Source organism: Diadema antillarum, unplaced genomic scaffold, assembly GCF_040938485.1.
Source record: "Diadema antillarum isolate AM-2024a unplaced genomic scaffold, OU_Dant_1.0 seq00000423_RagTag, whole genome shotgun sequence".
Taxonomy (NCBI): Eukaryota; Metazoa; Echinodermata; class Echinoidea; order Diadematoida; family Diadematidae; genus Diadema; species Diadema antillarum.
Genome location: NW_027271406.1, coordinates 1,707,882 through 1,731,524, shown reverse-complemented (window position 1 = coordinate 1,731,524; position 23,643 = coordinate 1,707,882). Strand labels below are relative to the sequence as shown.

General features: G+C 38.6%; 1 protein-coding gene across 1 annotated transcript; it reads right to left on the bottom strand.

Moving 5' to 3' along the window:
* Positions 1-2,928: 2,928 nt before the first annotated feature.
* LOC139732440 (coatomer subunit gamma-2-like) lies at positions 2,929-23,487 on the bottom strand. Its single transcript, XM_071643299.1, has 21 exons — positions 23,363-23,487; positions 22,337-22,383; positions 21,651-21,731; positions 20,660-20,731; positions 19,982-20,137; positions 19,040-19,132; positions 18,409-18,612; positions 17,108-17,148; positions 15,970-16,024; positions 15,371-15,517; positions 14,014-14,298; positions 13,426-13,669; positions 12,591-12,666; positions 11,486-11,589; positions 9,759-9,887; positions 9,020-9,085; positions 7,805-7,947; positions 6,621-6,789; positions 5,988-6,085; positions 5,439-5,574; positions 2,929-3,883 (listed from the first exon to the last, which is right to left on the bottom strand). Exons 1-21 carry the CDS (start codon positions 23,394-23,396, stop codon positions 3,654-3,656), a joined length of 2,610 nt encoding a protein of 869 aa, XP_071499400.1. The 5' UTR covers positions 23,397-23,487; the 3' UTR covers positions 2,929-3,653.
* Between the last annotated feature and the right edge of the window lie 156 nt (positions 23,488-23,643).

Here is a 23,643-nt window from a genome sequence, read left to right as displayed (position 1 = left end):
GATGAAAACCTGAAATGGCGTTAACATGCTCCATCCTGTCGGGGAAGTGCATGTTTTAAGAGAGAGAGAAAAAAACAAAAGACGCAACAAACAGGTTAGTCTTCGCATTCTTTATCAGCAACCAGGATGCGGTATTGATGTTTATAATAATACACCTTACATGTAGTATGCATACATCAGTTCCTTTATAAATTTTTGTTTGACGTTCTGCGTAACTTTGAGTTAAAGATTATCAAAGATTGAACATGGAGATTTTGTTTATAAGGTCATGTGATGACATGAATGGTCAATGGTAATTCCAAATCGTGTAATTCTTATAAAAACGTGCAGTTTGTGATCAAATGGGAATATTGATGGAGGGTCTGAAATTTCTACGCACTTACACATTATCCTTGTCATTGTGCCTGTCAAATACAAGAAAGATACATGAACAACGAAATCTAATACAAAGGGAAAATACATTATGATGCTTGTAAAGCAAACAAACTTGTGAGCTGCCTTCATTTGATACTCATCTTGTTGTATCTCTTTCTTTGTTCATTTGTTTCGATCTGAATATGATTCCTCCCACACTTTGTGATTCACACTAAACATCACTCCACTATCCTCCCTTGTCCTGTACACAATTTGTAGGCCCCGCCCTCTTTCCTTGAAAAATCTCACGAGTTCTTGTTAAAGCTAGCGGTAAGATTTGTGAAACTAGAAGTACGATAAATGTGAAGCATACTGCTGATTACCATGCTTGCTGCGGTCTGACTGATAACTGGGGGAGGTGGGTTCTCTAGATCTGCACACAATACCAACATGTTCAGCACCACTGTACACACACAGCCTAAGACACACACTACTTTCATATAGGCGTATCATTTGAACAATGTAATAAATACATTGTATCATTCAAGATGTGAAGAACAATCTTTATCCTTCTTCAGGAAAGTTGAGAATACATGTAGTCTTTCCACACAGCAGGAGTTCAACGATGTTCCACGTATTAGTCAAATAAGGAGTACACGTACCTTGTTAAATCACTTGACACCTTGCATCACACTTTCATTCATTCACAGTTAAGCATGGCTGATACAAGCGATAAAGTAAACTGAAAAAAAAGACACTGAAAAAAACAACTTTGCCAGTCATGAAGCTATGTTTCCATGTAGTTTGTCTTTTAATCAGGCCAAATTCTAAAGCAGGACATTTCACTCTTATTTCAAAGACTAATAATATCCATGTGACCGTCTGTATTCTAAACACCACATAAGATTACCTCCTGTAAGCTAACATTATAAAAATGTCACATGGTGAGTTACATCTTTGGCAACTTCTCACATGGTTCGATCAAAACTTGGGAGGACTGTGAAAACTTGAGCTTTATGGCCATGATCATAATCTGATAAAGTACTACATTTCGTTAACCTAATACAGGCTTACAACACATACTAGCATATCTCTTAGTATTTTGAGGCAGAACATGTGGGGCTTCACATAGCATGTAAAATGTTGAGATTTGCTTCAATTCCAAGCAAAAGTTAAGCCCAAATCACTAAAACACTGTACAGCGAGAACTTCCCCTTTGTGAAATTGAAACTTCGTAACTTTAATGATCTACACACATACCGGGTCAAACGGGCAGGCATTATGAGTTAAGGGCTAAAGATGGATATCCATGCTGCAATGTACAGTCTGGACATTTTGAAACAAGAGAGAGAAATGCACCACTGACTTACATGCTGGATAGTACCAGAAGAATCAAATTTTGTATACATCACATGTTGTCTCAAGTAAATGTATCTACTAGTGTATGTGTATGTGTCGGTCTAGCACTGTGCATACTAAAAAGCCGTGGTCTGTACTTACAAGCTATATTCACATTGTGCGATGGATACATGTAACAAAATGTTTGAAGCCCCTTTACATGAATTTTGTATCAAATGATACACATAAAGGAATTTGTTTAACATAGATGTCGTATCTACAGGGATAGCGCCCACTGGAATAGATATATATAAATACAGAAATTCATTCTAATGTTTCCAACCCAACAGCCTTCAACCAGTCTTCCTGCTGAATGCCATGTCGCCATTTTGCAAAGTACCCTCAAATAAGCTACGAGTGATAAAACAGCTAGTACAGACGACCATGAGCAGTGCAAGCAACTTTCACAAATAACAAAATCTTAGTTTTTTTTTTTTTTTAGGGGGGGGGGGGGCTATTTTATTCATCAAATATAAGATAAGATCATCACATATCGTCACCATTCACAATGTCCCATGAAGGAAATGGTCAAACTTCATAACACATGATCCCACTTCTGCTCTAGTGGATACATTTACTGATGAGACTACTGCTTTATGTATATGAAGCTTTGAATGACACAAGTTCTGTTTTGTTATGCAGGCAAGGCGGGCGACCGTATTGTTACAAGGGTATGAAAAGTGAGCTGTTGACCATCATTGGTTTCCAATCACTATTATTAACATCACTTTCTAAGCAGTAAACAGCTAGCATCCCTTTGGAAACAAGGAAGTTGATGGCATCCCACACCAGGAAAAACCTGGCAAAGTGCCAACATCTCTATGAGAAGGCCGGAAGGAATGTAGAAGATTTTACAAATGAGTACATCACGCTAACTTAGGGTCAGTGTTTGAAAAGTCAAGTGTTTTAAGCTCAGCAGAAACACAAATTTGGTGTACCAACTGACTAACAGAATACCCGCTTTTCACTATTTCACTTACAGCAACATAACATACCAGATACAATTTTGTAGCCTGAAAACTCATTGCAATTGACTCCATTTCCAATTGCCACAACAACAGGCAATTATCTGAATCACATGAACATCTCTCATTCATCAAATCAGCTACCGCTGCCGCTGTATTGTCAAAACAACAAAACAAAATGTAATTGAGATTATAGCTAAAAGCCACTTGACAAAGTGAGCAGACTTGGTAATTCAAGGGCGACAAATTTTGCAGGTGATAGATTGCTATGGTTTCCTTTCCTCTCCTTGATAACAGTCTGGTTTCTCTTGGGTTTTTTGACATGGTTACCTCCAGCTGGCATTTTGCTACCAGACCGTTTATAGACCCAGCCTTTTTTTGGTAAACTTACCAGCATGTCTCCTGTGAGTTTGAGATACTAAGGAACACTGACCTGATTGTGACCCCTTTGGTGGAAGGAGCATGCAGAGTCAATGAAAGAACGGTCACAGCAGCAAAGATATGCCAAGGCTACATGAAAGGTCACATTTCTCTTCCCTCACCACTGTGGTGCATGAATACTGGTTGACCAGATACAAGTCTGTCTTGGGATAATTTACCATGTCTTTCCTAGTAGGTGTTAAAAGGTCACACATGGTTCCTGGCAAAGTCTTTAAAAAAATGCTTCAGCCAGTAAAACAAACTAATATAGCAAATATGAGAATTCCCTTACTTAACATGGTACTGCCAACTGTTTGAAGTCAAACATTTCAAATTACTTACTGTCACTACTAATCAGAGAATCAACATAATGAAACTGATAATAGTCTACATAAATGCAGGTACACAGTCATACCTGGAGGAACAATATGATGTGCAAAATACATTTTGTGTACACAGGTATAGATATTTCTTGCTCTCTAGTAGCTTTTCTTATTAATCTCCACCAGTCTCCACCTAGCCCACCGATGAGGCAATCAGTTCGCTGACACCCGCATCCGCGCTTCGCACAGTGATGTGCATGGTAACGGTATCCTGGAGAGCTAGGCGCGCCCGTACCAGTGTGTCGTGGCCGCCTCGGAACACTCCGGCCAGGTAGAGAGTGTGGGAGCTCTTGTTCTCGTTCACCTTGTCCGAGCGTTCACACGGCTGCATGCCGAGGAAGGAAACGATGTCCTTGACAGCTTCTGTGGGCCAACATGGAGGATTGCGAGGGAAACTGAGTGATGACAATATTCAATACTAGATTTGCTGGAGAAATGCTATCCTTCCCTACATCTAATACGATTTAAAGGACAAGTCCACCTTCATATATACGTGGATTGAGTGAATGCAGCAATATTAGAAAGAACACATCAGTGAGAGTTTGAAGAAAACCTGACAATCCGTTCAAAAGTTATGAATTTTTAAAGTATCTGTGCTGTCACTGCTAGATTAGAGGACTACTACAGTGTATAATGTCACATGCATATAACGATATAAGAAAAATAGAAAGGGAATTTCACAAAACTGTATTTTTTGAAAAAAGTGCACATTTACTTGACTTGTCACTAACGTATATTAAGGGTAATATTATCCCCCCTGCCTTCTGAAAGAGACAAGCTAAGTGTTCTTTTATTATGCAAGAAAAGTGAAAATATGTAGAATTTTCTTCATATTTTCTTTATACTGTTTTACACATGTGACATCACAAGCTGTAGTAGTCTTCTCATCCAGCAGTGTCTGAGCAGAATCTTCAAAAATCATAACTTTTTGAATGGATTGTTCAATTTTTCTCAAACTCTCACTGACGTGTTCTACTCATATTGCTGCAATCACTCAATCCACATGTCTATGAAGGAGAACCTGTCCTTTAACACAAACATTTCATCTCCATCCAACATACTCAGCTTCTATGTTCAGCTAATTTTACCACCCTGCTATTAAAGGGTGTGTACAGTTCTGGTCGAGGTAGAATTTAGGTTTTAACGTTTTGCGAGATATTCAGAAACAACTCTATGAGATGTCAAAGAGCATGCAATTCTAAAGGGTATCAAAAGTTTATTTGATGAAAATCGGTTTTGAAATGGCTGAGATATCCAAAAACAAGGTGAAACAAAGAGATCATAATAAAGTTGTGGCCTGTCGCCTTTTATTATTATCACTGTTTTGGATATCTCAGCCATTTTAAAACCATTTTTCATCAAATAAACGTTGAATCCTTCTTAAAATTACATGCTCTTTCAAATTTCATAAGAGGTTTCTCATTATCTCACTTACAAATGTTCAAAACAGGAATCCCCCATCTCAACCAGTACTGTACAGTCCCTTTAACCTGTTGAGGATGAGTCCTGAGACTGAGTGTACTCGGGCAAGAGTCTGTGGGAAATGCTTGTTGTAGCAAAATCAGCCCATCCTCAATGGGTTAAAATAGTTTTCGTCTGTTCAAATAGGCAATGAGAATCTCCCTGCCGTTAATATCACCTCTATCATTGCCAGGTCTCAATCAGTTACACCACAATCAGGACTGACAATGGAGATAAAACAACTGGTCTAAGGGATGTAAACATGACACAGGAATCCAACTACAGGTCTTGTATGCGCCTAGAATACTCTCCACTAAATCACACCATTCCCATATCACTACTGAAAAATCACATGAATCCATGGTCCAGCTGAATCTTCCTGGCGTACTCGAAAACAAAATCTGTATCTTTTGTGGAAGGAAGGGTTGCCCATGATGACCTAGCGGACACCACCTACCTTCAAGACTCTTGGAGGACAAGCCGTAGGTCTCCTCCATCTCGTTCTCATCTCCTACCTCCTCCCAAGAGGCCAGGAAGTTGGGCTTCAGCACCCTCTGGATGTGGTCAGACAGTGCCACATCTGTGTCCTCAAGCTGCCAAGATAGAATTCACATAAGGGGTCAAAGGTCAACAGAGGTCTCTCACACTTTTCCAGTGCATTAAGTTGTTACATGGTTGCTGTGAGAACACTGCATGCAACACTTTCACTATGTTACTCCGTACAAGTTTACCGAAAAAATATGTGATTTCACTTGACGCTTTCAGAGTGCAAGTCTTATCAAATGCGCAGACTTTCTACTGTTTAGAATTTTCAAATGGCTGGCTCTGCATATTTCATTTCGTCACATGACTCCTGTTTACAAGACCAATCTTTACACACACAAAATGAAACTGTGATTACTATGTTCTCTTTCAACTGCTTGAAAACCATCTGCTGATTTGTATGTGCATAAATTAACATGTCATTGCTATTTATTCTCTGGAAAAGGAAGACACAATTACCCACCACATATTCATCTTCATATCCCTCCTCATCGGGCTCCCCTGTGTTTGGATCACAGTCCTTCACCGTAAACTTGAGGGTGTTGCTGAAAGCTCCAGACACTGTGGCACAAAAAATGAACATAGGAAAGTGCACAATCACTGCAATGGACACCACACAGCAAGAGACAATGAGGAATACACGTTCTGCCCTGCATACTAACAGAAAGGTCCATCATCAGTCATGCCTTTATGATGATCAAAATATACCTGTGAGTGATGACATCTACCTTCATCTAATTTAACATCTCTTCAGAATGTCACTCATCTATCAAAATTATGCCTCTAATCCTATCTCTGAAATATTGTCAAACAATTGTGTACGCATGCCTGTCCCTCTGCAGAGAGGTAAAGAAAATTGTTCCAGGGTAAGGTTACTTCATTGGCATCCATTTTGACAGAAAGTCACATTCCACTCACTCTGAACAACATTTATCACATATCTGTCGTAACTTGTGTTAAGTTCTTGACTGACTAACATGGCAAGGTAAATTTAAGAGAGATTACCAGGCAAGTGAACACTAGGCTGGAAATGCTCAGGCAAATTACAGCTCTGTGCCTGGGCTCACCCTTAAGGGTTACCAGGGCACAAACTCACCATCTGAGGAGTCTTCTGGAAGTTGTACGATGGTGTAGGTGGTGCCAGGTTGGTTGTACTTCAGGATGGGGGCAGGGATGTAGCCAACGACCTCAAAGTCCTCCGACGACTCCATCTGGACCGTCACATTCTCCAGCTGCTGGTCGTTCAAGGTGTTGGTGCAGTCAAACTGAAAAGGAGGGGAGATGAAAAAGTAAAACTTCTATATTAGTTTTGATAAAATTCCAATGATATACAAATTTTATGAAGTTCTTCCGTCGAGATGTTTTCATTGCAACTGATTGACAAATTGCCCTACATCGACATAAATAAGCACTGAATTGATCAGTGTTTTAGTAGTCGCCATGATAAAAAAAGGTCGCCGTGGGTTCGAATCCTGCTCGAGTATGTACGCCCATGATTTTTTATCATGGCGACTACTAAAACACTGATCAATTCAGTGCTTATTTACGTCGATGTAGGGCAATTTGTCAATCAGTTCCAATGATATAGTTTGTTAGTGATCACCTCACATTTAATGTCACTGCTTGTCTGTTTTGCTCTTTTTTTCACTCTCTCTATTTTGTTTAGTTAAGTAAATATATTGTTGATTTCTGTGTTGTAATTGTTTGAGTGCTTTGAATCCATTTTGAAAAGGCACTATATACATACGGATTGTTATTATTATCATCATTATAACTACAGTATCAGATGGAGAGACTGAGTTCTTATCACTTGCAAAACTCTCAAGTCTCTTTCTTTCTTTCTTTTTTCAATTTACTCAAGGACAACAGATACAAGTGCCCAAGATACATTGCATGTAAAATGCATAGGTTTATTCTATTCAGTGTTTGGGATATGAGAGCTTTAGTTTGGGTGGAATATGACAGAAATTTTGTAAGAATAGTCATACGTGCAATGCTTTAACCTGAGATACTTGGTTCAGAGGCACGCACAGTGCTCAAATTACTCTTACTATGTAGAGTTTCACTGACATACATACTGATCAGACCCCTAGGATGGTAGACAGAAACAGAAACCTATAGCATTACCTCAAGATGTAAACAACCAAGAATAGACAAGAGTTTGTGTCATCACAGTCTCGCCAGATTTCCTCGTAATCAATACCTGCCATGGAGACCACACTGACATTTTCAACCAATAAAGGGGGTCGTTGAACACTTAGACATTTCCTGACCACTTACCTGGAACACAATGTGCTCTGGGAATGTGTGTTTGATGCATCTGACCATATACTCTGTCTCTGATTCAGTCAGCTCTGCCGGCTTTGAAGACGACTTGAAGAGCGCCCCCAGAGCTGCTATCTCCGGTATAGCTCGCAGTTGATCTACGAAACACAGCATGCACACACACAGACATACACACACACAAAATGGAGTGATTAGGAAAGACAACATCATGATCATGCCCTTATGGTCTGAGATATTAAAGGTCTTCAAAAGCAAGATGGATGATGGGTGATTACATCTGATTTTCTCTTTCTTGTTGTTTGTTTCACATTTTTTCATAATACCAGAATTTTACTATAGTTTGAAATGTGCAAATGAGGACTTAAACTGTATAATCTAGGTTTGACATTCAAACAGCGTACATGTTATGGTAGTATTAGCCATCTTCTCATAAAAGCATATATCTACTTGAAAAATATAAGTAACCAGAAGCACTCAATTCACTTAAGACGAGGTCAACCTCGACTACAGCTGGTATGAAGAGTATTTGACAGGTAAATACTGAATGGATAACACAACATCGTCATTAATGATTAAAAGATAATCATCTTAATATACAGTGTACTCCCGTGATAACGAACACTATTATAACAAAATTCCGGTTACAATGAAGTAAAAATTTAGGCTCCAACACCATCAGCTCTTAGTTTTCTAATGTTTACTTGTTAGATTATAACAAAATTTTGATATAACGAAGGGAAACTGTCGGTCCCGAACATTTCGTTATAATGGGAATCTACTGTACTATAATGATAATCACACGGATCACGATTGTTTACACCTTGAAGGTATAATTTACCATTTGCAGATGAAACAAAAACCCAGCGTTAGTGCTTCAAAATAGTTCTAAAATGGGAGTTAGGGATAGAAACAACCACTGTAAAAATTTGAATCCAGATAATCAATGTTAAGTATTGTTAAATACAGAAAATGTGAACAACAGCTCTAATAAAAAAATGTTTCCAGACTAAACCGTCTGCAGTTATGGTTTATTGAGAAAAATACTGATATCTCCTTACATTTTAGACTTAAATGCGAAAATCTTATATTGTAGGATGTTTTGTGATACATCGATCAGAACTACACATATGCATCAAATGTGATATCTTGAAAATGTTTTAAATCACAGCTCCCAAAGGTAAACAAGACCTCTAATACCACCCCGCCTACCTGCATAGATATCCTGAGTGGGAGGTGCAAGCTTCTCTTGCTTGGTAGCTGCTGGCGCAATGTCAGCTGCAAGAAACAAAGCCATAGGGATGACAAAAACAGGGTAGAATTCATAAAAATGCAGAAGACCAATATTGAGGCAAATGTAGTGTGTATATCCTTACAATGACTCTACACATGTTTTTCTTATTTTCTTCTAGAGTACATAAAACTACAAAGGTGATCATAGACACTTCAAAGCGTGGAAATGTAATCACCACAAAATATGTAGTGTATAAAATCACAATCTTATCTTCATGAAATAGGCATTCCAAACAATCATCCTTCCTATAAAAAAAGCACAACAAAACAAAGACAAAAAGATAGAAAGTGCTTGTTGGTTTGAGCGTTGCACCTTCTCATGTTTTCTCCTTTGGGTAAGGGAGTACTAATGTGTACGTATCTGTCTTTGTATGGTCCATGTATAATTGATTTTACAGCTTTGTCTATTACATTGAAGTAGATAATGTAATCATTAATTTGTTCCTGTTTCTTTCTTGTGTAAGCTGACATTCAACGAGAGGATTTTGCAACATGCAACATGACAGTGTAAAATGATGTGGTCTCCCATCTGTGACTTTATGTGTGATGACTCATTCATTTATATATAGAGGGTCCTTTTGGGCAAATGGCCCAAGCATGCTACATAGCCCTGTCACACCACGTCATGTGCATTCCCTAGAGCTGGAATGAGACTTACAGACAGCCTTTTGCTCCGTCATTGGTTGGGTCTCAATGGGAACTGTCTTGATGTCAAAGGCCGTCTCTGACGGGGCCAGGGTGTAGTGGTGGAGAGCCTTCTCCAGCCCTGGGATGGACACGCTGAGACCTGGGTGGGAGGGAAACAATGGTCAACAGAATGCTAAGAATGTAAGGAATGCCCGGAATGTCATACACTGTGTATGAAAGACGTACACCCACATACATACATACAGGATAAAGTTTCACACTGTCAAATATATAGTATTTCCAGGAGTTTTGTGAAGGTTTGCTTAGTGAGTGGCTACGGCTCCGTTCGTTTCTGAGCATCCCATACAATATTTCTTGGATCAGTGTTTGACAACTATTCTGGATTTTGTCACGATACGACAAATGGAATAAGTCCTTATCAAGATAGTAAGCCCTAGAAAGTTTTTCTTTCACAGTTCCCATCTATTCTTAAAGTCCCGTAAAGTCTAAGACATTTAAAAAAACAAACAAAACAAAACAAAAAAAAACTTTCTCAATAATTAGTAGTGGAAACATTTAAAATTGAAGGCACAAAGATACCATCAACACTGAATTAATCCATTTGGCTACAATCTCTAACTAAAATTAAATTAATTGTATGAGACAGCTGCAGATATGGGGATGTTTTTAGGGGAATTGCTGGCACATGCATTTATTGTCTTTGCGAAAGCAATGCTATAAAAAGATTTTACTCCTGATATGTTTATTTTAAACTATTTCCAAAACAATTATATGTCTCAGTATATCCAATAATACAAGAAAACCACCTGGTCATATTTTAATCTCGTCCATTGAAGTTACAAGTTTGCATTAGTAATGTCATTGTAGAGATTTATTTAGAAACAACCCAGCCCTCTGCAGCTATCACAACTAATGTATCAGCCCAAATTAATCATATTCACTTGCACGCACACACACACACACTCATATCAACACTCATATCAACAGTCATGAGGCTTCAATGCACTCGACCTATCACATATGGTAAAACTAGACATCTTCTCGTTGCATGAAACTTCTACGAGTTTCACAAGGAGCCACAATTCACAAAAGCAAAATGCATGTGAAAGGTTTTGACTACACAATCCAGTACATATAGTGTACTCGTAATTTTTTTTTCATGCTCGACAATTCACTAAAGTTTAAGGCCACAAAAAAGGCTGATGGCTGCAATTCGCGAAAGTTTCCTGCCACGAATGTTTGTGGTTTTACAGGACACCCTCCACTTATGTTTCTTTAGCTTCATCCCCACTTGACATCACATGACACAGCTTTGCATTTTCCCTTTTTTTCCCCCTCCCCCCTATTGGTCTGCACTATACTGGACATCTACAAAACTCATCCTAGATTATGTAACTATTTGCATAACATAAATATTAAGTGTCAGCCATAATCTTCTTGTTTGCACATAGACCAAATATTTTGTGAGGATTATTCACCACACTAATACCTATTCTTCATAGACTGAATGGGCGTAAGTCCATGCAAAGAAAGCGGTCTCAACGGATCAACTTGTGTGCTGCTCTGTGTTGTGATATAAGTCTATCACAGGACTGAATGAACCCAAGTCCTACATTATCCTTCAAACCAATGCTGGTCTGCATAATAAGGGGAGACACTCGTGCTGTCTCACGGGTACTAGCAATGAGGCGAGTATTAATCCAATGCTGAGGAATCAAAGATGTAATGTGATCTCACCATTCAGGATGTAAGCCGAGTTGAGAGCCTTCTGGCCTTCCTTCAAGACACTCAGGTAGAATGTGGCCCTGTCTCTGACCTCGTCATCGGAGTCAAGCAGGGATCTGAGGAGTCATGGATGAAGTATCAGCTATAAACCTCAACCTAACAGAGCTTTGGAAGGCATTGGATTGGAATTGGTGATACCTGGGATGGTTAAAGGATCTATCCCTAAGTAAATTATTTTACACTCTCATCTACCATAATATAGCCTTAATGTATTGGTGCATGTTGTATACAAGTATCAGATCTTAGTCAAATGCAAAAGTCTTCAGTACAGGTCTGCCAACCTTTGCACAGTCAAATTTACATTTTTGATGCTTTAGAAGATGTCTTGTTTCAAAATTAATGACCTGCAATAGTTGCCGTGCTATATCACACATGGCTGCCAACACTCACACATCAGAGTCAGGGAGATTGTACAGAGCAATCAGGAAGATACTTGTGTATCACATGCAATGCTGTAATAGGCCAAACTTATACCCAAGTCAGTGAGGTTTTTGTATTCTCTTGTGAAGGACATGAGGACAAATTTCACTTTTCAAGGAGCCTCTGGCAGAATCAGGGGGAGATTTGTCAGTACTATAATGTATTTCAGAAAACACATTTTTCTTATTTTGGATAAAGAAAACTATACTAAACATCATTAAAATAATTCCTGTTCACAACTCTGTCAGTAGTTTTAATTATCGGGGATTCCCCACGTTAATGATAAAGGATCATCCTCAGGTGACTCAAGTAAACTACATATTCTTGATTTCACAAAGTATCTTTTGGGTAGTTGCATCCTTCCTTTCGAAGACTGAAAGCAAAAAATAATTCGACTGACAGTGGTATGGAAGCGCACCTGACTTTCAACATCTATTCACTGATGTGTCACAGCACACACGTAAATTCAACATAATTGTAACATTTTTTTTAATGGCCGTGACAGTCAAAATGTGACTTCTCCTAGACAGGAGTTGGGGCAACAGGGGATTGGAGGTAGGGGATACTGTTTTTCAAAAATTAACAATTTAAGGCGGCAAATTCGATCACATCATGATGGCAATATTACAAGGCTCACCTCTCAAGCAGCACTACGATGCTTGGCAGCAGATCCTCACAGTGAGCCCCAAACTTAGCCAGAGAACTCACAGCAGCTGGAGGGAAAATAGAGATTAAAATAATCATCCAATTCACTCTCTACATTACAGGGAACCAATCAGCAGATATAATGATCTCTGATTGAATCAACCTTCATTTGTTGCCTATCATAGTGCTTAAAAAAAAACTGTGACTAGCACAGGCCTGATAAAACAGAATTGCCTATCAGTGAATTATGTGCATCAAAGTTAATTATGGCATGAATCCTACACATAGATTACGAGGATGGCTGAAAGTGTAGCCATCGATATCCTTCTCCGAATGGGGCTGCTCACAAAAGAATGTTGTGTGAGCATTTCCCCGAAGCATTACAGGGATTTCTAAATGTATTCCAACTCAGGCCAACCTTTATGAAGACTCAACCATCCATGTAAATTCAACCATGCAATAATACAAAACAAACAGTCATTGCAAATTTAAAGCATAAGTTTAGTGAAGCAAATGCAGGCAAAATGATATTTGGAGCCAAGACATAGATACATAGCTCCTTTCCCCCATAGTGCCATACTCAGTTTAAAAGCAGAAACACAACTCTCCATGTGAGGATGACGATGTATGGAGTGGTCATATTAGCAAACCCGGGGCACGTTGCATGAGAAAGTTTACAATTAGTGTATGCTGCAATAATTACATCTAGTACTGTATAAGGTACATGATCATAGGTGATTGAGCGTTTCCTAGCAGCTGCTGTAGTAACTGGCACCATTTTCATAAAAACCTGCATGAAATGGGGCCCATAATGGTACACCACTCACCAGCCCTGATGGCAGCATTCTCCAGAATGACTCTGTTGTAGATGAAGCGGATGTACTTGGCGGGTGTGGCAGAGCGGGGCCCCTCCCGTCCCAGCAGGTGGAGGATGCGGGTGGCCAGAGAGGTGTGCTCGCAGTCTTCAATGAACTCACAGAGGTGGGCCAGCCCCGCCTCCTTGCTGTCAGGGTTCTCCTCAATGATGGCGATGAGGCTGTCGACAATGGTTCGCTTGTACTCAAAGCCACCCTGGAATGCACACATGTTAAAAGCAAAAAGTCATAAAATCTGGTATTCGGGGCTTCCTAGCTTTGCAGATTAAACACATATTCACACACATTGTAAGCAGTACTGAATCGCCAAAACAAGTTTACAATACTAGATTAATTGAAAAATAATCCCCAATCAAGTCGCACTTCTCATCTTTTCATCTTTTCTGAGAATATCTTTTATTAATCATTTCATTTCTCACTAGACAGGTATAATACGGAGTTATATTTTCTTTTCCCAAATGTATCACATTTCACTATAAATGCACAGGAATCAACTCTGCCCTAAAAACGCAAAAGTGTAGATTTTTTTTTCTCACACACCTCATCTCGAAGCATCGAGGAGAGGAAGCTCATCATGACGGCATGTTTCCGTGGAAACTTGACGCAGAGTGCGCGGACGGCCGACACCACCACCACCTTGAACTCATCCGAGATGTCGTTCATAAAGGAGCCGATCTGCTTCATGAGGCGGTCCACGCTGCTCTCGCTGCCTGTCTTCAGCAGTGTGGTGATGGCCAGGGTGGCGATGCTGCGGTTCACATCCGTGATCAGGTTCTCCAGGTCCAGGTTGCAGGCAGTGACTGCAGCTGGGTGGGTCATGGCAACCTGTGAAGGGGTGAGGTATTACCATTAACTCTAGTCAGTCCCACAATATAGCAACTTATTTACAGACAATGCAAATGGCTTCTGGAGGTGATGGTCTTGACAGGGTTAAGGGGACTTCAACATCACAACCTCTGCACTCTACATCAACATCTTCTGCATTTGGATATTTCTCCAGCAATCTTTGTAATGTTCTTGATCAATAGGACAGGGCCACATTCATTTCACAAAATCAGAAGGTCAAGTTTCTAGCATGCTGAATACCAGCACGTCAAAACCTCCAAGCTAACAATGAAAAGCCGTAGCTCTCTTCAGACACACTTCTTGATTACATTTACCTGGTAGTCTAAAAAATGGGGGGAAAAAAAAGAGGTTTAACTCATGACTGAATTTATCTGCGTGGTCATTATGAAAATGTAAGTGCTCCCTCAATGTATCACTTTTTCTGCATGATCAAGGTAGTTTTCAAATTGCCTAAATATGACAGAAATTATCAATATATGGCAAATATCAATTAATATTTTAATATGTCCATGACATGAATTGCCATTTACAGCTTTAGAGAGCAAACATCTATGCAAAAAGAAAACAAATACATACAAATGTTTCACAAATGAATGCAAATATGTAGAGGAAATACCAGTATAATGTCAGTACAGCATGCTTTGATGAATAATTCTGATCCACACACAAACATCATCGATGATATGTTTCCAGTCTCCCCTTTTTTTTCTTTTTTTCTTTTCTTTTCTTTGTCTGTTGGGTGTCTGCCTAGACAGATGTTTCCTGAAATTTAACACCAATACCTCTCTATGACCATATGGCAGGTCACACACTCACTAGGGCCACCACTCAATCTCACATCCGTCAACAGACAAGCTCACGACACAGCTCAGGGGGGCATTTCATGAAGGAACTTGTCGGATAAAATATCTGACAAGTCAGTTATATCCGACAAGTTCAGAGAAATCAGCCAATCAGACTAAAGAATTTCTCAAAACTTGTTGGATATAACTGACTTGTCAGATATTTTATCCGACAAGTTCCTTCATGAAATGCCCCCCAGGTTCCATACCTTGTTCAGAGTCTTAGTGGCGGCAAAGCGGAGAGTGGGCTTCGGGGAACTCAAGAAGAGCTGAAGGACCGACACGGCTGGGTTCAGCTCCCTGGATGTGGTGTTTTTCATGTTGACGATAGCATGGGCAGCCTCATAGATCACCATCTGTGTATGAACACCAAGAATGAGTAACTATGATACTTGTACAAAAATAAAGAAAAAAGAACAAAAAAAAAGGAAGAGGACACTCAAATCATTCTTCTAGAGAATAACTAGTACAAAATATAATTGTCAATGGTAATCTGCAGAACAGAGTCTCAACTATACTATTATTCTCTTAACTGAGGTGGCACTTCTTACAACTGTATATCATGTTTATTTGATTCTTGTTAGAGTTTAGCAGTTTCTGTTCACTCTATTGCGTCTATATTCTTTTACGTCAAGATATCTACGCAGCTTGTCAACTCTTTATTGACATGGTTATGTTTATAACCTGATATTTCAAGGGCGATGTGCTGGATCACTTGCTTTAAAATGTCTCAGAAAACACAAATCACATCTCTATGATAAAATACTCCAGATTATATGATACAATAAGTTGAATGGAATTACTGTACCTCACTCTTGTGTCTCAAACAGTTCTCGATGAAGTCAAAGAGTGGACTGTCATGTCTGAAACAAATAGCATACTAGTATTAAAATAAGTGTTTTTGAAAAAAAAAGGTAAGAACCTGATTTTTAAAATCTCTTGCTATTTTTTATTATATTTTGAATAAGCACACTCAACAAATACAATGCAAACATGAAAGGGATGGTACAGTATTGGTGGAGATGAGAATTGGGCTTTGAACTTTGTGCGAGATACCACGAAAACACTTACGAAATAGTACAGAGCATACCAATTTAAGAGGAATTCAAAATTTATATGATGAAAATCGGGTTTGGAATGACTGAAACATCCAAAAACAAAGTAAAACAAAGTGATTGTAATAAAAGGTGGGTCCCACTTTATTAGAATCGCTCTGTTTTGGATATCTCAGCCATTTCAAAACCAATTTTCATCAAATAAATGTTGAATTCCTCATGAAATTACATGCTCTTTCATATTTCATGAGGTTTCTCATTATCTCACCAAAAAATGTTAGAAACCTGAAATTAGGTCTCAACCAAACTATACGATCCCTACATCATAAATAAATCAAATGTTGCCATTGCTTAGGGGCTATATGAGAAACAGTTCTGAAGCATATCAATGTCCATGTTTTAACCAAAAAAAAAAAGTCCCAGAAATCAAATTTCGGTATGTTTGTATTTCACTATGTTTTTCTATCATCATTATCATTAGCATTTCACCAGCATTTACAAGGAAGAATAACAAATAAATAAATACAAACAAACAAACAAACAAACTATTCTTTCATTTGATTCCAATGATCATAAACCATTTCTTGTTTTTGGTTACAGAACGATAAAAAAACACCAAAATGCTAAATCTCTCCCTTATCATTAAACTGGCAATACATTTTAGAGCACAAAAACTAGTGTTTCTGGCCCACAGTTGATATTTTTGAAAGTTTTGTGCCGATGGTTACATTTAACCAGTTTCATTAATCTTTCCTAAATTCAGGATGTGCAGCGAAAATAAGGGAGGCCAAGTTAATGAGGAAAACACAATAATTTCTGCCACAAAACTCTCCCAGAGTTTGATAAGTTGAATAAAGTTACAATACACCCTGAATGGTATATAGTACTTACCCGGAGTCTTCATCCTCGATCAACTTGGCTGCGATGCGAATCTGAAAGGTGACAACAAGTTATTGAATTGCATCAACATGTTATGGGATGACCCACTCATCTTCTTTCTAATCTTCAATTTGACTTGCTATGGTGATTACTCCATTCCCAGTGACAGCAATAACAATACACTCATGTTTAGGAAAGAAATTGTAGCCAAATTACAGTTGCTGTAATGCAGTGTTCTAAAGCAGTAGTTGAGTATAACATTTTCTACATCCATTGATTTGTCTAAAAAAATCCATGCACCTGAGTTTGTGATGGGTACATTTATCAGCTGTTAATGAAAATGCATCTTTATCCCTCACCATTCCTTTGGGTTTGATCCAAGTTCAATACTTCTAAAATCATTGCTCTATGACAATACTGTAAAACGAGGAATGTTCGCACGCATTTTAATTTTGCGAATTTCGCATGCGCCAAAATTCGCGAAATTAAAATGCACGCGAAATTTCTTGTCTACACTATATGCATTGAACGCCAGTGGCAATTCGCGAAAATTTCATGCCACAAAAAAGGCTGTCGGCTCCAATTCACGAAAATTTCGTGCCGCGAATATATCATGTTTTACAGTAACATTTTCATCTTTCAACGTTGGACTTTATATGCATCATACAGAGCTGCCAACAAAATAAAAACATACTAATGGCACTGAAATGTATCCTTGGAAAATAAATTGGTTCACATAATGGGAAATGGTACACACAAAACTATGAAAATTTCAATATTTTTCACTCAAAGAATATGTACAGTCCTTTTCGATGGAGAAAATAAAATAAATCAGACATAACATCCTTGTTGGAAGTTCTAAACATACAACAGAATCAGTTATTTCCTACAAAGTCATAAGGACATATTGTAGTTTCTGTATAATACCTATAAAATGTATCTGTATGGTATTTAGGTATCAAGAAAAAAAAGTACTTCAGAAGGATCTACAGCCAAGAAGTGTAATGTCTTCAGCTTCACAGTTAGACAAAAGACGGAAAACATGACAGCTTTTTTTTTTTTCCAAGATTCTCTATGTAATATGTCACTGTAATTAATGACATATTCCCCTGGACACATCTCAATAATACAGTGCACTTTTCTTCAGTGCATGCCCAAATCACTGACATCAGGAACCAAACATGACTGCACTTAAGCATGCCAATAGACATTTGAATCTTAGAGAAGAGGCCCCTTATATCATGTCAAATCGGAAACCATTTTACTTCTTTCACGTCCTTTGCACACTAAAAGAAGGATGATCTATATCTCACCAGTAGGCAGGTGGCATAGGGGGACTTCAGGCCACCCCGGGTGTACTTGCTGACCATCTTGGAGGCAGCAAGTCGGTCATGCTTGCGCAAGTGGTAGAGGAGGCCCAGGGCATGGTACTGGACCATGATGTTGTCGCTGGACGCAGCCTCCTGAACCTCATTGACCCAGCGCTTGACCACATCTGGACTATGCTTCAGCAAATGCTGCAGGGAAGAAGAGGGTGAATGGTATCTATAATAGCTAGGGGTGAAAGGATGTTTTCCCGATGACTAATAAGTTCAAATGTTATTGAAGCTTGCTATGGCATCAATCTGATTGTAAGTCCATGGTTTTGTCTTAATACTTGCCATCTAACTTTGACAATGACCACAACAACAAAAAAAGAGCATTACTTACTGTAGTCAGACCAAATTGTGTGACAATATAAACAAACACATGCAAAGCATACGATATGAATTATGTACAATTATTATCATCAGCTGCATTAAACCACAAATTACAATTATCTTCTGTACATTTTGTTGACTTTATTACATTCAGTACTTTTCATAAAGAGCAAAATCAAACATTTCATACATGTACTATGCTACCACTACAGTTCACTGGGCAGTGACCAATTGGACCACTTACCAGTGAGGAGCACAGGGCTGCACTGGACACGCTGGACACTTTGTCCACAATGGCCTGCTTCATGTAGCGCTCAATTCCCTGAAGCATGGAGCTCTGTGGAGAGCATACAGATATGGAAAGCATAATCTATAACATCTTTTATGCAAACAAAACAGAGAATAAGAGACTTTGGGATGCTTTTCTTTTCCACTGCATATCTGGCTGACAGCGTGATGGGTAGATGATGTTCATGATGGCAACAATGACTTTGATGACAATGATATAGAGATCATCATCAATGAGAAAAATGGCTACAAGTGATCATGTTGATATCTATGCTTTCCTTGACATTGACAAATTTTGATGGATATTGATATAGATGTTTCTAAAATATTTTAGGAATAGATTGTATAGTATCTATTATTACTAAATAGATGAGTTCAAGAGACAATTATAAATTCCTTTAAGATGGATTTGATGACACTCATGCATGACACAGACTTATCTTGTTATTAGAAAATGATTTCAATTTTATCAAGCACAAGCAAATCAGCCTTTGCACGTGTTAAAAGGGGACAAGCACCCACCATATATAAAACTTTATATAAACCAATTACAATATCATTCATTTTTCACTAAATCTTCAGAATTACACATGGAAGTAATACATCACTCTTCAGCAAAACCTTGCATCTTTGGTCCCACTTCACAGCATGTAGCCAGCTTGTTTGATTACACAACATGAAGCAATGGTCATACTCATGGAAAATAAACTGAATTTTAAGAGAGATACAGAATACATTGATTCACTGAATTCCTCCCTCAATCATGTGACACACAGCTTCCATTATCAATCACTTCACCTCCTATCAAAATACCATTCTCAAAACCTATCTAGCTGCCCTCCCTCTGCCAAGCCAGACAGCACTGAGATGCTGAGAACCGCTAAGAACAAGGACTAACATCGGTTATCTTGCAGAGGGCCCTGATGGCGGCTGCCCTGTAGAGGTCCTCCTTCCCGGTCATGTCCTTGGTCAAGCTGCTGGTCACAATGATGACGTCTTCGGCCAAGTTGGCCATCTCCTTGATGACCAGGTAGACCATACGCCGCAGCATGACCTGTACAGAGAAAACGAAATATCAACAGTGTTTTGAAGATGCCCCTGCCTGAAATGCTGTTTTGTTTCATCTTCAGACAATAAATATCAATATATGAAAGTATGTGAACAATGATGAAATCATTGCTAAAATCAACAAATTAAAACGGGACAAATAAACATTCACGTAGCAGACACAAATCATATTTCCTATAGAGTAAGATAAATCATTCAATTACAATCAAGTGATCAAATACAGGAATTTTCTTTCACTTGTGTTTTCATATTTTTTCTATTTTTATTTTTTATCCCCATCCCCCCCCCCCCCCCCAAAAAAAAGAAAAGAAATTGCTCCACATATTTCTTTTGCACCTTGGTAATAAGACAAGATGCAACATTTATAAAGTTTTCTCCTGTTGAACTTTCAGTGGCAAAATACTCCTGTGTTATGCATCATAAATAAACACAGCTGATCTGAGTGCAGAGTACATGTAAGTACAGTACAGGAATCTTTGGCTAAAAATCACACACAAAGCATACTCACATCATTGGATTGGAATAGCTTTGTCATAGCAAAGAAGGTCTCTGTGGCCTCCATAGTTCCAATAGGCTCTCCCTGAATTGATGGAAAAAACAAACAGACAGTACTCTGATTGAAGGCTCTCACACACACTACTTAGCATGCAAACATGATATGATAAATAGAAGAGATTTGACCTCATATCTGACATCATACATGACAATATCATTATGTGTAAGTAATGAGACATCCAATGCAAAACTGACAGATTTTTTCGCAGAAATGAAAAGAAAGGATGAAGATTGCTGCAAAACAGTCGGTTAACTGTTTGATAAATCTTCATTTTCTGACCTTTAACAGTATTGTAAAGCACTCTGAAGATTTGGAATTCTTTATTGGTCTTTTGCTATTTATATGACATATATATATATATATGGCAATATTGATTTTAGTTTCAAATCCTTGTACATTTTCAAGTGTAAAGGCTTAACTAAAGGACAGACATACATTTATGTGCAAATAAATAAGATTGAGCATCAATAGTATTTATAATTTTTTTTTTCAAGAAACACTGCCGACCATTGCTACATACTTTATGATCTTAGGTTGTGAAGCGTGGTAGAATATAATGTTTGTTTGATTTTTGCTTATTTGACTATACATTGAGTTGATTTACGTACCACATGCTATTGTAATACACTGGCACCCCTCTAGTACCCTTTGTGAATGTACATGTACTTGTAAATACTGTATATATTTCATTTGTTGTTGTTTTTTTGTGTAGGTCACCTATTGTTTGTTTTTATCTGAAAGTTTATGTATGTATTGCATTATTGTATGCAGGGCTTCCTTGAAAAGCAGGTCTGCACGTCTGCTGGCTGTCAGCAGAACTGAATGAAATGTCCCTGTTAAAAAGATGTTGTGAATAAAGAATAAAGAATAAGTAATTTAAAGTTTGGGCATGAATTCTGACCAGTCTCACACTCAGGTATGCATGACTGCAAAGCAAACTTACCTGGATGATGATGTACATGATCTTGGTGAGAATGTGACAGCATTTCCGAGGGTTGATTGGCGTAGCATTGAATGTTCGAGCCTGATAGCAAAGTGATGCGAATTGCATGTGAGTACAATGTAGTTCTTTCTGTGCCGAGATGCTAGCACACTTACATACCTTTATTGCTTCATTAAATGTGTAACGCTTGATATACACACAGAAAAGATTCAACAAAAATAATTCTAACTACAATATCTGTCATTTATATTCAATCACACATATATGGTTTCCAAACAATCCATCAATATGATAAATATGAAATACATGAAAGAATGATGGTCATGGCAGTGCAGTGAGCAATCACTTCACCTTCAAGAAAATTGTCCTGAAAAGTTTTGACCATGGACATGTACACAGTTTTAGTGAATAAAGAAGAGTATTCCCATATCCCTCTCATGCAACTGATGACTACCAGTACCAAAAGTATTCCACCAATTTTGCACAAATCACACAACAAGCAAATTATGCATGTAATAACAATGTCACTGTATGGATACATACAGCCAGCTCCTTTCACAATCATAAGTACATGTTTTAAATATCTTAGTCTGGTGCTACCTGGAACTTCAATATAGACTTGTATAAGCATGACTTTTGGATATTGGTTAAAATCAAAATTATGGATGCATAGTTTTCATACTTACTTCCTGGAGTACCGCACTCCTATCCAAATTTTGGAATGGGTTGGATCCTGTTTGACAAAAACAATAAAGAAATAAAGACATATGAACATGGTCACAGACAGATAATCGTCTCGATTGTGGAACTTAAACATAATTTTGCGTGTTACTAAATCAAATTATCTGACTATCGGCACCCGCACCCGTGCGTGCTCAAGGTCGCTCTGAAAATCTCACAGCTTGTGCGCTGTCCGCGCTGGATGCGGCGGGATGATTGAAGGCAAAGCGCCCAAAGTCTGTGGACATCAGAATTCACAAAGAAGTGAACCTGTATAACACCTAGGTGACCTACAATTAAAGTGATCAGTTTGCTGACAAATTCGAGTACCCACCTTCTCGATCGGTGTGGAATAGTAATTTGAAATACACATGTGCACAAGATCAGGTTAGTTCTGATTTTATTTTTCTCGTTACGAATCTTTGTAATATTATGTCAGACTTCAGCTTCTGTATATGGGACTGATTCATGCATGGAGAGGCGAGAGCCTGAGAAAAAAGCATCGAAAATATTTAGTCGGATCAGGCCACAAGGTGCGGCAGCCTTACATTGAGCGAACCCGCTGGTGCCCGTGTTTCGATGGGTCGCTGTGCATCAGTTGATTAAAAATTGTTTTTTGTAAAAAAGAACAGAGAGATTTTTTCCTTCTTTTCATCATCCATCATGGATAGTGGACATGTGTGTCTGTCTGTGTGTAACAAAAAATCACAGTGCAAAGTTGCGACAATCTATTTGTCAGATGTGAGATGAATGAAAAGTGAACTGGGAGTCTCATGAGTCTCTCTCCCCCGGGCCTCGGGAGCCTCAATGACTGAATGAGGTCATGAGGCCCAGTCGAAGTTACAGTAGCGAAGACGAGAGGATTAATACCACACATTTTTGAATACATGGGACCATTTGTAATACATGCACATACACCTGTCCTTTCGAACAAAAAGACATAATTTCTCATCTATGCACAATTTATGAAAACAAAGTTAATCAACCCTTACCATCTTCTTCGTCTTTTTTGTCGCGTCTCAACATTATTACTGAAGGTGTGGTTGACAATATTAGCTTCTTCGACAGAATTTAAAGCTGTCTTTAGCCTTCCTCCCCTCGGGAAATTCAGTGCAGGAATATGAATCCACGTCACTCCTTTTACGCGACGCTCGTCGCGCGACCCCCCATATGCATAATGACCCATGGCAGGCATAGCGGCTTTACAATGAAGAATCTCTACGTGTCATGTTGCATTGGTTTACACGTACATGATTGTGCATTATACACACGC

Bases quoted from the DNA above. Each gene is read 5' to 3' on its own strand.
- LOC139732440 (XM_071643299.1), bottom strand. From the start codon at position 23,396: ATGTTGAGACGCGACAAAAAAGACGAAGAAGATG. The intron at 5,575-5,987 runs GTGGGTAATTGT...CTATCTTGGCAG, and splicing joins GATATGAAGATGAATATGTG to CTTGAGGACACAGATGTGGC. The intron at 3,884-5,438 runs GTAGGTGGTGTC...GTTGGCCCACAG, and splicing joins GTCCTCCAAGAGTCTTGAAG to AAGCTGTCAAGGACATCGTT.